Source organism: Marmota flaviventris, chromosome 4 (genome assembly GCF_047511675.1).
Source record: "Marmota flaviventris isolate mMarFla1 chromosome 4, mMarFla1.hap1, whole genome shotgun sequence".
Classification (NCBI taxonomy): Eukaryota; Metazoa; Chordata; class Mammalia; order Rodentia; family Sciuridae; genus Marmota; species Marmota flaviventris.
Genome location: NC_092501.1, coordinates 11037697 through 11052474, shown reverse-complemented (window position 1 = coordinate 11052474; position 14778 = coordinate 11037697). Strand labels below are relative to the sequence as shown.

Below are 14778 nucleotides of genomic sequence, written 5' to 3'. Positions count from 1 at the left end.
ATTTGGATCCATGTGTGAAATTTACTCATTTGTACTCATTTGGCTGTAAGCCAACTTTTATTTTGGTATTGGGGATTGAACTCAGGGGCACTTGGCCACTAAGCCACATCCCCAGCCCTATTGTATTTTATTTAGAGACGGTCTCACTGAGTTGCTTAGTACCTCGTTACTGCTGAGGGTGGCTTTGAACTCTAAATCCTCCTGTCTCAGCCTCCTGAGCCGCTGGGATTATAGGCGTGCACCATTGCACCCAGCTGTAAGCCAACTTTGATACCATGCACATGCTGTATGGACACAACCACATATGTAGAAACCATAGGTAATACTCAGGAGTGCACAAGTACACATAAAACAGACAGTAAACAAAGATGTTGTAGTTGGGGGCTGGGAATATAGCTCAGTTGGTAGAGTGCTTGCCTTGCATGCACAAGGCTCTGGATTCAATCCCTAGCACCACAAAACAAACAAACAAACAAACAAAAGATGCTTGTAGTTGTTTAGCAGGTATTAGAGCTAAAACAACTATATATGTTTATTAGACTCTATTAGATTCAACCCTTTAGAAATTAAAATAGAGCCTGTCACAGATTTTTACTTTTATGATTTAGAAATGGTGTAGGTCTGTACAGGTAGAAATATTAGGCACATAGTCTGTCAGCCATGGTGGATGCTGAAATCAAAGGTTCAAGTGGCCACTTGTCCTCCATGGGGGTCAGATTCACTTTTGTCATCACTACTGTTTATTTCAACTTTGTAAGTTACATGCTTTGAAGTTTATTTTACCTGTTTGCTGATGTAATAATTGATTTTAATGAGTTAGTGCAGGCCAATATTCACAGTTTTTAGGGTAAGATACTACTAATAAATATTACCTAGGAACACATGAGAGTTGAGGCAATTATTGTCTTAACAGAGTGCCAGCTTCTCATCTCCTAATTTACTATTTAATACAAATACTCAATTATAGGGACAAAAATTGATTTCTCCAGTAATTTATATTTACACGGAATTTGGATCCAGTCAGTTAAATTCTATCTGAAGGAGGGTAATGGAATAACATTTACCTTAGGTAAATTTTGTGAATTTTCTTTATGCTTTTTCCCCCATGAATTGTTCATCTGACTTCCAGAGGAAGCTATATAAAATAAAAAGGGAGATGAAAAGAATTAAGCACCCAACCCAATGTGGGAGAGAATGACAATATGTCTCCTGGAAATATGCTTTTTTAGGGATTGAACTCAGGACCTAATGTATGCTAGGTAAACACTGTACTACTGAGGTACTTCCTACGCCCTGGAGATCTACTTTATTATTTAAATCATAATAGTATACAAATTCTTGATAATGTTGGGTTTCATCATACATTAGAAAGTAACCAAATTTCTGGTTTTTTTTTTTTTTTTTTCACCAGACCTGGGAGTTGAACCCAGGGGCACTTAACCATTGAGCCACATCCCCAGCTTCCCCCACCACACACACACACACACACACACACACACACACACACACATTTTTTTTTATTGGTGCATTATACTTTCATATTGATGGAATTTATTATTACATATTTATACATGCATACAATATGACAATATAATTTGACTAATATCACTCTTTACCACTTCCCTCCTTTCCCTCTACCCCTTATCCTTTCCTCTACTGATCTCCCTTTGATTTTTAGGAGATCAACCCCCACCTTTGTTTTCCTTTTTCCTCTCTAGCTTTTGCATATGAGTGAAAACACAGGACCCTTAACCTGAGTTGGACTTATTTTGCTTAACATGATGGTTTCCAGTTCCATCCATTTTCCTGCAAATGCCATAACTTCATTCTTTATGGCTAGATAAAACTCCATTGTGTATCTGTATCACATTTTCTTTATCCATTCATCGTTGATGAACAACTAGGCTGGTTCCATAGTTTGGCTATTGTGAATACTGAGAATACTGAGAAGTGGTATAGCTGGGTCAGCTAGGAACACTTTTACACTGTTGATGAGACTATAAATTAGTACAACCACTGTGGAAGTCAGTATGGAGGCTCCTCAAAAGACTAGATGCTACACTGATTTCCATAGTGATTGTACTAATTTATAGTCTCATCAAGAGTGCAAAAGTGTTCCTTTCTCTCCACATCCTCTCTAGCATTATTATTTGTATTTTTATTTTTTTGGTACTAGGGATTGAACCCAGGGGAACTCTAACCACTGAGCCACATCCCCAGACCTTTTTATATTTTATTTAGAGACAGGTCTCGCTAAGTTGCTTAGAGCCTCACTAAGTTGTTGAGGCTGGCTTTGAACTCATGATCCTCCTGTCTTAGCAGCCTCTCAAGCTGCTGGGATTACAGATGTGCAACACCGTGCCCAGTTATTATTTGTATTCTTTTTTTTGTACCAGGGATTGAAGTCAGGGGCATTTGACCATTGAGCCGTATCCCCAGCCCTATTTTATATTTTATTTAGAGATAGAATCTCATGGAGCTGCTTAGCACATTGCTGTTGCTGAGGCCAACATTGAACTCGAAATCCTACTGCCTCAGCCTCCTGAGCATGAGTGCTGCTGGGATTATAGGTGTGCGCCACTGCGCCCTGCTTCCTATTTGTATTCTTGCTGACAAGAATACAAATAATAATAATCCCATGTGGATACATATCCTTTAAAAAATAGTCTTTATTTTTGTGAACATATATTACTAAATTTTTTTCTAAAACATTTTTAATGGCTTTAGAGAATGCCAATATTTGAATGAATATAATGTACAACAAACATTTGGTGTACATCCTTGGTAAATTTTTGTAATTGTTATTACAAAAAGTATGTAGGATAATTATTACTAATGTCAATTTGAGTCTGAAGCATATTCAAAATAATTCTTTTGGACAAACACAACATTCTTTGTTTTCCCCTTTAGATTCCTCCTTCAGTGCAGTCACCAACACAGCAGCAGGTACTTGCTAGACCTGTGGGTCCCTCTGTGCCAGGGCCGCCACCTTTTGTACTTCAAAATCAATATGAACCTGTTCAACCCCACTGGTTTTACTGCAAGGAGGTAGAATATAAGCAACTATGGATGCCTTTCAGTGTGTTTGACTCTTCAAATCTTGAAGAAATTTATAATTCTGGTATGTACCTATCATGGATCTTTTGTTTCCAGGAAGAGAAGGAATGAGATGTGATACTAATGTAAATCACAAGTTATCTGAGCAAGGTATCTGAAGAACTGGTTTAGTAAATTGTTTAAAGGTGTTTTAAATCAGAGAAGTAGAGTAGGTCATATAATTCAAGTTTCAGTTTTCCTATTTTTCTTATTCATTTGTAGTTTTGAATAAAAGCATTTTCTGTGGAATTCTTATTCTGGAATATGGCTCTGTGAAAAAAGTGTTGCATGGTCAGATTGGTTTTGGAATTCTGCTTCTATATCCATCTTGAGAGATGATGCACAGGAACGCCTTAAGGCTCTGGGAAATATGTAGAAATATATTTCTTTGTTTATTACGTGATTATGGGATTTGAAATCATGTATTAACTCTGGAAACACTTTATGGAGCATTGCTGTTTATAAATATTTACTGCTTTGATTTAAAAAAAAAATTCATGTGTTATTTGTTTTATGATCACATTTTTAAAGTTTGCCCTGGCTATTTCTTTTCCACTTAAGAAGAGTCGTGATTTTAAACAGTACAGATTAGTCTTAAACTTCTTTTTTTTTTTTAAAAAAAGTGAGCTCAGTTTTTAATCTTTAAGCATTGATTAGTTACTGCATTCTCATTAATCATTTTTAAATATGCCGCATAACTTTTAGGGAAAATTTGATCTTTGTTGTTTAGTCCAGCCAGATCCTGAGAGTGTGATCCTAGGTACAGATGGAGGGCGCTATGATGTTTACCTCTATGACCGAATGAGAAAAGCCGTGTACTGGGAGGAGGAGCCTGCTGAAGTGAGACGCTGTACTTGGTTTTACAAGGGGGACACAGATAGCAGATTTGTTCCCTATACAGAGGAGTTCAGTGAAAAACTAGAGGTATGAGTGCTTTATTCATATAATGCTTTTCATGCAAACCCTGCAAGCATTGGAACCTTATGTGACATCACTCACTGGAGTTGATTTTTATTTGCAAGGTAGCCTGTCTTGATGCTGTTTACAAAAAATGATTGCTTTTAGAGTGGTGCCAGCATTCATGATATGCTTATTGTAGCTTCCATGTCTAAAGTTAGATTTCTGTGTTTTTCAGGGGCACATCATAGATCTAATAAGCTGTTTATATCAGACCTTCAAAAGAACTTAAACGGGCCCAGTGACATGCCCGTAATCCCAACAGCTCGGGAGGCTGAGACAGGAGGATCGAGAGTTCAAAGCCAGCCTCAGCAATAATGAGGTGCTTAGCAACTCAGTGAGACCCTGTCTCCAAATAAAATACAAAATAGGGCTGGGGATGTGATTCAGTGGTTAAGTGCCCCTGAGTTGAATCCCCAGTACCAATAAATAAATAAATAAACAAACAAATAAATAAATAAATAGTCATTTAAAAAAACATAGGATGCAGGGATTTGATGTTGACAATAGATGCCAGGCATTGAGACATTTTTCATATTAATATTTAGTAAAGCTTGAAATTAAATTATCATTTGTGACAATAAATATGAAACAGAATAGAAAGAAATATCAGTAGACTTAACCATCTTGAAACTGGTGGTTATAGCTGGGTACGTATATGCGTGTCTGTAGTCTCAGAGACTTGGGAGGCTGAGGCAGAAGGATTGCAAGTTTGAGACTCTGTCTCATAGTAAAAAGTGTATAGTGCTCCTGGGTTCAGTCTCCAGTATGACAACAAAAGAAAATCCAAAAAAACTACTCGTTAAAATTTTTGTATGTAATTGTGTCAATTTATTATAATAATTCTACTTTATAAAGTAGAATTGTTGAGTGTTAAATATTTGAAAAGTTAAATGAATTTAGTTGCATACTTGGGAAGTTAGAACATTTTAGTTGATTTTTTTTTTTAATTTAGTAATTCTTCAAGCTTGTAGAAAACACCATGGGCCTCTAAAATGTTAATTGTATTTTGAATAATTTTAAGCAAGGGATAAGGCTTGTATTTTGTTTAGGAGCTGACTGTTCAAATCTCATTATAAAATTAATAATTTTTTTCCCTTGAGGAACATATAATAGAAATAAAAAATTTAACCATAATCTTATCACTTTTTCAATTATACTCTATTTAAAAAAAATGTTTTCGAGGGCTGGGATTGTGGCTCAGTGGTAGAGCGCTCACCTAGCACGGGCAGGACCCGGGTTCGATTCTCAGCCCCACATAAAAATAAAGGCATTGTGTTGTGTCCATCTATACCTAAAAAATAAAATGTTTTCTAGGGGCTGGGGTTGTGGCTCATTGGTTGAGTACTTGCCTACCATGTGTGAGGCACTGGGTTTGGTTCCTCAGCACCACATAAAAATGAATAAATAAAATAAAGGTGTTGTGTCCATCCACAACTTAAAAAAATTAAAAAGATACATCTACATTAAAAAAATGTTTTCTAGATTGTTCTTCACCTATCCGTGTACATATTTTTTTCTAACAATTATAGATTTTTTTTGTGTGTGTGGGTATCTAGCTTTTTTTTTTTTTTTATGTAGCAGGGATTGAACCCAGGGTCACTTAATCACTGAGCCACAACCTTTTTTATTTTATTTTTTAAAATTTTAGGCAGGGCCTTGCTAAGTTGCTGTGGCTGGCTTTGACCTTGTGACTCTTCTGCCTCAGCCTCCCTATTTGCTGGGATTACAGGAGTGCACCACTGTACCCAACCCTGCCCCTAAATTTTAGATGAAAGATCAAACTAGTAAAAGTAACTAAGACCAATTGAAAGTATTGCTTTTGTGATCTTACTCTCCAGAAAAGATGTACTATAAGTTGTGTATTATAAGTAAGTACTATAAGTTAATGTATTAAAAGGGAGTATGAAGTGAAGATAATTCTTAAGAGGGTGAACTTTTTCTTTCTTCCGTTTTTGTGGTCTATTTATTTATAAATAAATAGGTTAAAAATTAGAAAAAAATGAAAAGGTCAAAAGTACAGAATCCTGATGAAGAGGGATTGTTACTGAATGATTGCCCAGGACACAAAAAGAAAGACTTGTATTTTGACGTGATTCTCAAATAATCAATTACTAATTTTTTTTTTTTTTTTTTTTTTGCCATACGGGGGATTAAGCCCAGGGCTTCATGCATGTTAGGCAAGTGCTCTATGACTGAGCCCATTACTAAAAAAAAAAAAAAAAAACTCTAGCAATCTATACTTGTGAATTAGCAAAATTAAAAAACAGACATTATAGACTGGGTATATCAGGGGTTCCCCATTACTTCCTGTTAAATCTGTCTTCAAGAGGCCTTCAGACCTTTACAGAAAGCAGAATAATGTATCTGAAGGAGGAGAAAGAGTAAGAAAATGGTTGCACAGTCAAGATTTGGGAGTTGGAAAGTCTTGGATGGGAGTGAACCACCATTCTACTATTTGTTCCTAACTGGTTGTGTAATCTTTTTTTTGTAGTGGTAATGGGAATTGAACATAGGGGTACTTTACCACTGAGCTATATCCCCAACCCTTTATTTATCTATTTATCTATCTATTTATTTATTATTTTGTGACAGAGTGTCACTAAGTTGCTTAGGGTCTCATTAAGTTGCTGAGGCTGGCCTTGAACTTGGATCCTCCTGTCTCAGCCTCCTAAGTTGCTGAGATTGTAAGTGTGCACTACCACACTCACTTGGTTATATGATCTTATGTAACTGTGTGCAGTACTGCCTGTTATGTGTTGAATAGTGTTCCCTTCCCCTTTTGTCCCCAAATCATATGTTGAAGTTCTAACCACCAGTACCTCAGAACATGAGCTTAATTTGAAATAGTGTCACTGCAAATGTAATTAGTTAAGATGAGATCATACTTGAGTAGGGCAGACCTCTGATCAGTCTGGTGTCTTCATAAAAAGACAGCCATGTTAAGACAGAGGGGGGCATGCCACATGATTATGGAGGCTTAGATTGGAGATCATTGCAAGCCAGAAATGCCAAAGGTTGCAGGCAACCACCAGAAACTGAGAAGAGGCAAGGGGGATTTCTTTACTGGTTTCAGAGGGACCAGAGCCCTCCTAACACCTTGATTTTTGGACTGTTAGCCTCCAGAAATTTTGTTTTAAGCTGCCCAATTTGTGGTACTTTGTGTTTGAAACTTCAGAAACTAATTCACTGTCCAAAACCTTGGTTTTCCTTTCTACACAATGGGGACAATAATATTTAGAAATGATTGAGAGTAATTACTTAAATGAGGTAATTATATATAAAGTAATTAAAAAGTAGGGTTACAGTAAATCAGAGCTGCCATTGCTGTTATTTTTGTCACAATCCTGGTTTTCCTTGTGCCCCACATTCTTGATGTGATACAGATTTGTCATACTGGATTATATGTTTTTCACTTTATCGTAGGCAGAATATAAAAAAGCTGTAACCACAAATCAGTGGCACCGCAGATTAGAGTTTCCAAGTGGAGAGACCATTGTTATGCACAATCCAAAGGTAATGTTGCTTAAAGTGTGAGGTTCATTTTAATCATTACTTTGCTGAATGGGTGTGATTTTTCAGGGAAACTTTTTTATCCTGGGGGCCATAATGTGCTTATCTGCCCTTGATAATGGTTTGTTTTAATCTTTCAAGTAAAAAAAAAAAAAAAATGTATGCTTTCTTTTTCTTTTCTTTTTAATTGTCTCCATAAACTTTTCTTGTTTTCAAAAATAATTGATTAGTAGTGTTTTCATACTTTGATTTACCACATTTAATTTCTCTGATTCCCAGGTCCTTGCCTGCAGTAATGTTATTCCACATGAAATTTTAGATGAAATAATTTATGCAAAGCATCTAGAACAGGGCTTGGCATATGGTAGCTTCTGAGAACATAGACTTTTTATTCATTTATTTTTAAAGAAAAATAGAAAAGTAAGTCATCCTAAACACTTTTTTAGTCCTTATTGATACCAGTGTAAATAAAAAATTCATATGTTCACAATAAATTTAAACAGTATAAAATAGTATCAAGTGAAAAATGAGAACCTCCTACTTTTTGTTTTTTTACATGAACACAGACTTACATAAAATTATCTGTATGTTCTTTTTTTTTTTTTTGAAAGAGAAATTTCTGTATGGCACAGGGCTGAATTTAATCAGTTGACTTAATGATAGATTTCTTCCTGAAAAGTGGTCAGTTTAAGTTTTTGTAGTTGAGACTGAATTCGTAAATTAATTGGGAATCTTGCCATTTAATACTGCAACTAGATTATAAGCTGTCCTTACTATGAGGCATACTTTCTATGTATTAAAATACATTGCTTAGCCTGCATTGGAAAAGAATGTGCCATTGAGCTTTGTCATAATCCTATTGTATCTTGAAGGTTATTGTTCAGTTCCAGCCTTCTTCAGTGCCCGACGAGTGGGGGACCACACAGGATGGACAGACAAGGCCCAGGGTTGTAAAACGTGGGATTGATGACAACCTTGATGAGATTCCTGATGGTGTGTATAGTTTGTTAGGAGTGGAGTCTATTTTAGTCATCTCTATTGGAACATCATTAGAAAGATAAAAGAAGAAATACTTATTAGGATTATCTGCTATAGCATGCAGAAATCAGCCAATTTCACACATATCTTTCTTATTTAATACTTCTATAGCTTTATTTTTAAATTTATAATTCTGGCACAGTGATGTACATCTGTAATCTCAGTGACTGAGGAAGACTGAGGCAGGAAGATTGCAAGTTTGAAGCCAACTTCAGCAAGACTCTCAGCAACTTAGTGAGACCCTTTCTCAAAAAAAAAAAAAAAAGGATTCAGGATATTACTCAGTAGTAAAGCACCCCAGTTTTAATCCCCAGTACCAAAAAAATTTTTAAAAATAAAAATAAATAGTTGGGCATGGTGACTCAGATATGTAATCCCAGTGACTTAGGAGGCCAAGGAAGGAAGATTGGAAGATCACAAGTTCAAATAGGGAGACCTTGTCTTAAAATAAAAAGAGCTGGGAATGAAGCTCAGTGCTAACCCCTGGGTTCAATCCCCAGTACCAAGATAAATAAGTAAATAAATAAATTTGAAATTCTGTTGAATATTTGCACACCGCATAATATAGATTCTAAATATGTATTGTGAAGAATCACTTTGCTGATTGGAACTAAGATTTTGGGGTTGTGCTTTCATACATCACTGGTTATATACATCATGTTACTCTAGCATGGGGGTTGGCAAACTTTTAGGCTTTGCAGGTCATGTGGACTCTTGCCACCACTCAGCTTTGCCATTGTAGTGTGAAAGTGTTTCTAGAATGTATTTAGACAAATGGACATAGCTGTGTTCCAGGAAAACTTTATTTACAAAAACAGATAGTGGGCAAGATTTGGCCTGTAGACCGTAGTTTGCCAACCCCTGCCCTGGTGTATGTGCTTTGGTTTCCCCTAAGAAGAGTTGGTTTTATTTTGATAATTACACATATTTCATTTTTGTCTAATAAAATTATAAAGTAAATGGGTATTATTAAATCTGAGTGAAAAAAAGATTTGATTTGGAAATGTTCCTATAGTACTTGTGAATCAAGGTATAGAGTTCTGGGAAAGTTTTGAAAGTATTAATACTGTTTTTATGTAGTAGGATTGAAACCAGGGACTTGTGAATGCTAGGAGAGTGCTATACTGCTAAGCTATGTTGCCAGCCCCTTAAAGTTTCATATTGATAGTTCGCTTCTCAAGGTGGGGCTTAGTGTTCTGGGGAGGTGTATTTTATTTTTATTTTCTTTTGCTAGTGCTGGGATTGAATGCCGGGCCTTGTATGTACAAGCATATACTTTACCACTGAACTATACCCCCTGCCCTGAGGAATTCTGAAATGATCACAACATTATGGAGCCACCATGGGTACAAGACTGCTGGTTACCATATATTGATAGATAGCCTTTTGGAACAGGTAGTCTGCTTTCTCCCCATATCAGTCTAGTGTCCTGTTAACGTGCCAAGATGGATAAATTGCTCTGATTTGATAGAGGATAACAAGGCTTATTTACTTGGAAGAGTCATGAATTTCTTTGGCCAGTTTATGATGACAAAAGGGATATCAAGAATTTTGCTATTAAGAAAACCCAAACAGGGGCTGGGGCTGGGGCTGAGCGGTAGAGCGCTCGCCTAGCATATGCGAGTACCTGAGTTCGATCCTCAGCACCACATAAAAATAAAAAAACAAAATAAAGGTATTGTGTCCAACTACAACTAAAAGTAAATATTAGAAAAAAGAAAACCCAAACAATTCCCAGTTTTTATGTATGTATGTATATATTTTTATTTTTAAACAGGGGAAATGCCTCAGATTGACCATTTGGTATTCATGGTGCATGGTATTGGACCTGTGTGTGACTTGCGCTTTAGAAGCATTGTTGAATGTGGTAAGTGTTAGTCATAGTTTATTTCATATAATGATCTGAGAACTAATAGAAGAGCTTTTAAGTTTCATTTTTAGTTCCTGGCCACTTGCTAAAGAGTGGTAAATATTTATATGATCAGTGGGAAATACTAATTTGTACTTGATTTTCTCTTACCATATAAATAACTCATAGAATCCTGAGTTCTAAAGAATTAGAAGGGATCTTGGAAGTAATTTAGCCTTTCTGACGGGCAGCCTCTGACTGAGTACTTCCAGCAACTTCGAGCACCTGTGCACTGAACTGATTTATAGGGAGACAGTTGTGAAAAGTTGCTTAATGAACTCATAAATCTGCCTGGATGACTTAAAAAATTTTTTTGAAGGTTCATTTTTATATCTGTATAATAATAGTTTATATTTACTGAATACCTGATATGTGCCAAGTACCTTGTATGTAGTGTGTCATTTAACCCTCACAGATACAATGGTTGGGTATAGGTGCTATTATTGTTATCCCCCAGTGTTGGGTGGAGAACTTAAGGCCCAAGGGTAAGTTCAGTTCCTTTGTGTCATAGTCAGTAACAGGTATTGGCTCCAGGACCCCACAGCAGGTAGTTTTGATTCTAGTCTTTTGGTCTTAACCCATTGTGCCATGCTTCCCCCTAGTAGAGGCATTTAAACTAAGTTTTTTTTAGGCATTTATACATTCCTCTAAAACAATGAAAAGTTAAAAGAGCTTCCTAAAGGTTGGTTATTTTTTCCTAATTTTGTCATCATTTAAAAATATTTTATTTGTAAATGCTGACATTTGATATAATTGTTAACTAGCTTCAAAGGTAAGACAATTTAATCTTATGTGTTTTTTTTTTTGTTTGTTTGTTTGTTTCAAGTGGATGATTTTAGGGTGGTTTCTCTCAAATTGCTGCAGACACATTTCAAGAAATCTTTAGATGAGGGAAAAGTCAGCCGAGTGGAGTTCCTCCCAGTTCACTGGCACAGTGCCTTGGGTGGGGATGCAACGGGTGTTGACAGGTTTGTAGATTTTCATCTTATTTTTCAGATTAGTTAAACCTAGATTCAAAATTTAAACAATAATATGAAGTGGTTTATTATGACTTCAACAAATGTTTCTTTTTTTTTTTTTTTTTAAATTACATACTTCCTCTGACATGTGATTACTGGCTGGACCATTTATATACCATTTTTCTCTGTGTGTTTAAGTGAATCTAAGAAATTTAGCTGGTTTTGATAATCATTTTTGGACCTGGAGATTGAACCCATTCCTCAGGTGTGTTAAGCACATGCTCTACCACTGAGCTCTCTCACTGGCCCCTAAGATGATTTTTATGAAATACTAGTATATGGTGGTTTAGACAGGGTGCTGTCCTGTACATTTTAGGATGCTTAGCAGCATCCCTGGCTAAATAATGGTAGTGTGTCTTTCCCTCACCATGTGACAACCAAAAATATCTCCAGAAACTGCCATGTCCCTGGGGGGTAAAGTCACCTATGGTTGGGAACCTCTGATGTAGACTTATTGTTTCTCAATGGAGAATACTCTTGACAGTAGTGCAGTTCTTTGTGGCACAACTTGTAGACCACTTAGCGTCCCTTGTCTGAATGCTACTCAATGGTAGCAATGCTCACCAGGAACTGTGATAAATTGAACAAACACCCCACTCAATTTTGAATATGCCCATTTGAGAGCCACAAATATAGGCTATATTAATGCTGGCACAGAGGTTAATAGCATCTGGATTTTAAATAAATGTTTAAAATAATGTTTTAGTGCACATGGTTTTAATAAAACCAATTGTACAAACAGCATTCTGTTAGTGTTAGATTTTATGAGGGCATTTTCTTTCTCAGTGGATGTTCATGAACTTCACTGATAATTAATTAATAATGTACTAATCAGTTAAACGTTTTTACTCTATTTTTTCAGAAATAAGAAATTAAAACTTTTAAAAACCCTTAGATTGAAGGTACTGACCTTTTTTTTGTTTTTAAACAGGAATATCAAGAAAATCACTTTGCCAAGTATTGGTCGTTTTCGTCACTTTACCAATGAGACCTTGCTAGATATTTTATTTTATAATAGCCCCACCTACTGTCAAACAATTGTGGAGAAAGTGGGAGTGGAAATAAATCGTCTCTATGCACTCTTCATGAGTCGGAATCCAGACTTCAAAGGAAGAGTCTCTGTTGCTGGTCACAGTTTAGGTAAAGCTGTTAAATACACACCTTATAAATGTGATCTTTAAGTTGTTAGTTCTTTTATTGTGGATAACATCCTTAGTATGGAACTCAGAATTATACATCTTAACTTTTATAAAGGGCAGAAATGAATGCTTTGAGTTTACAGTCTGCCTTTTTCCTTCACATGATTCATAGGTCTGCCATATATTTTAACTTATTCTGCTGTTCGGTAGAAGAAGAATGTTGATTATCAGATCTTAATTTACATGTAATTTTCGGAGGACTTCTGCCTAGGGACTTTGAAAGAAAGGAGAATTTGTTTAGTATTATAAAAACACCCAAAAAGTATATTATAAAGAAAAATACTTCTTTTTCTTAGGTTCTTTAATATTGTTTGATATCCTATCTAATCAAAAAGATTTGAATTTCTCCAAGTCTCCGGGACCTCCCGCTGTTGCTAATGGAGTTGTGAAGCAGCCCCATTTTCAGGACAAGCAGGTATGTCTGCACCTGACCCTGTTAGCATTAGGTTTAGAGCTGGAGCTGAAATGTTTTCTGAAACTTTTTATTTATCAAAAGGTTAAGAAGTATAATGGAGTCATGTGACTCATTTTAAACATTTCTCTTTTCCTTATGGATTGTAAGTGTAAATGTGAAAGTTATGGTTTTTAAAAATACATAGAAAATAGGAATGTGAGTGATTGATAAGTTTATGTATGTTTTGAAACATTCAAGCATTGGGTGGCAGACTACCTAAAATTTTGATTTGTCTATAGGGCAGAATTTTTAAAAGATTTTCTATAAATCAGAAGACATTTTATGGGAGTTTTTCTGAGCTTTGTAATGTTTCCTCCTTTTTTTTTTATTAAGATGCACGAAGAGTCAAAGCTGGCTTTGGATGATTCATGTGACCTTGATGTTGAAAATGAAGAAGTCCTAACTTTGCAAGAAACTCTGGAAGCACTTAGCCTCTCTGAATATGCTAATACTTTTGAGAAGGAAAAGATTGATATGGAATCTCTGGTACTGATGTTAATTGGATTCATTTTTTAAAAAATTATTTTTCCTATATGTAATATTGAAAACTAAGAATGATTTAGAATATTGCTTATGTCAAAATTTATTCCTGATGAGGCAGGAATAAATGTTTAATGTTTAAATGTTTAAAAAATTCAAAAGAGCAGGAATTATTAATGAATAGTACCTGTGAAAGCTTTTCTAAGTATGACACAAAATCCAGAAATCATAAAAGAAAAAGAAGTGCAGCGCAGTAGGTACCATAAGCTACATTGCAGGCTAATGATGGACGGGGAAACATAGGTGGAGCACACATTACAAATAGAGGACTTTTTTCCTTAGTATTCAAAGCTTCTGCAAAACTATTGGTAAGAAAGTAATAGTTCAGAAAAAGGATATAAAAGTGATTTGTAGACCAATGGCTTCTTACTGTATGAATACTCAGAAGAGAAATGCAAATTAAAAGTGCAGTTCTTTTTTTTTTTTTAACTTCTGAGTTTGACAAAAATAGATTGGATAATATGCCAGGATAGGGAAAAGTAGGTACTATTATTTATTATTGGTGAGCATGTAAACTGGTACAGCCTCTATGGAGGTCAATTTTGCAACATCTTTTTTTTTTAAATAACTTTTTAATTTTTTTCTGTGGTGCTAAGGATTGAACCCAGTGCCTTACACATGCTAGGCAAGTGCTGTACCACTGAGCCACAACTCCAGCCCTACAACATCTTTTAATTAATTAATTAATTAATTGTTTTTTGACATGGTCTCACTGTGTTGTCCAGGCTGGTATCCAACTCTTGGTTTCAAGTAATCCTTCCATCTCAGCCTCCCAAGTATTTGGGGTTACAGCCAAGCATGTGCCACTGCACCCAGCTCTGAAATAAACGCCTTTTAAAATACCCTTTTCCCTGGGAATTTTACTGCTAAACATATTTTCTTCTTTTTGGATACCAGGGATTGAACTCAGGGACACTCAACCACTGAGCCACAACCCAGCCCTATTTTGTGTTGTATTTAGAGACAGAGTCTCACTTAGTTGCTTAGCACCTCACCTTTGCTAAGGCTGGCTTTGAATTTGTGATCCTCTTGTCTCAGCCTTCCGAGCTCCTG

The 14778-nt window shown here is 35.8% G+C and overlaps 1 protein-coding gene across 4 annotated transcripts in view; it reads left to right on the top strand.

Moving 5' to 3' along the window:
• The window catches only part of Sec23ip (SEC23 interacting protein), a 48823-nt gene that overhangs the window by 10182 nt on the left and 23863 nt on the right, over nucleotides 1-14778 (top strand). For all 4 annotated transcript variants that reach the window (XM_071610850.1, XM_071610849.1, XM_071610848.1 and 1 more), the window contains 9 exons: nucleotides 2911-3121; nucleotides 3827-4020; nucleotides 7480-7569; nucleotides 8439-8559; nucleotides 10382-10471; nucleotides 11340-11481; nucleotides 12464-12672; nucleotides 13028-13146; nucleotides 13519-13671. In XM_071610850.1, coding sequence (XP_071466951.1) covers nucleotides 2911-3121; nucleotides 3827-4020; nucleotides 7480-7569; nucleotides 8439-8559; nucleotides 10382-10471; nucleotides 11340-11481; nucleotides 12464-12672; nucleotides 13028-13146; nucleotides 13519-13671 — 1329 coding nt within the window. The remainder of the gene's footprint in view (nucleotides 1-2910; nucleotides 3122-3826; nucleotides 4021-7479; nucleotides 7570-8438; nucleotides 8560-10381; nucleotides 10472-11339; nucleotides 11482-12463; nucleotides 12673-13027; nucleotides 13147-13518; nucleotides 13672-14778) is intronic.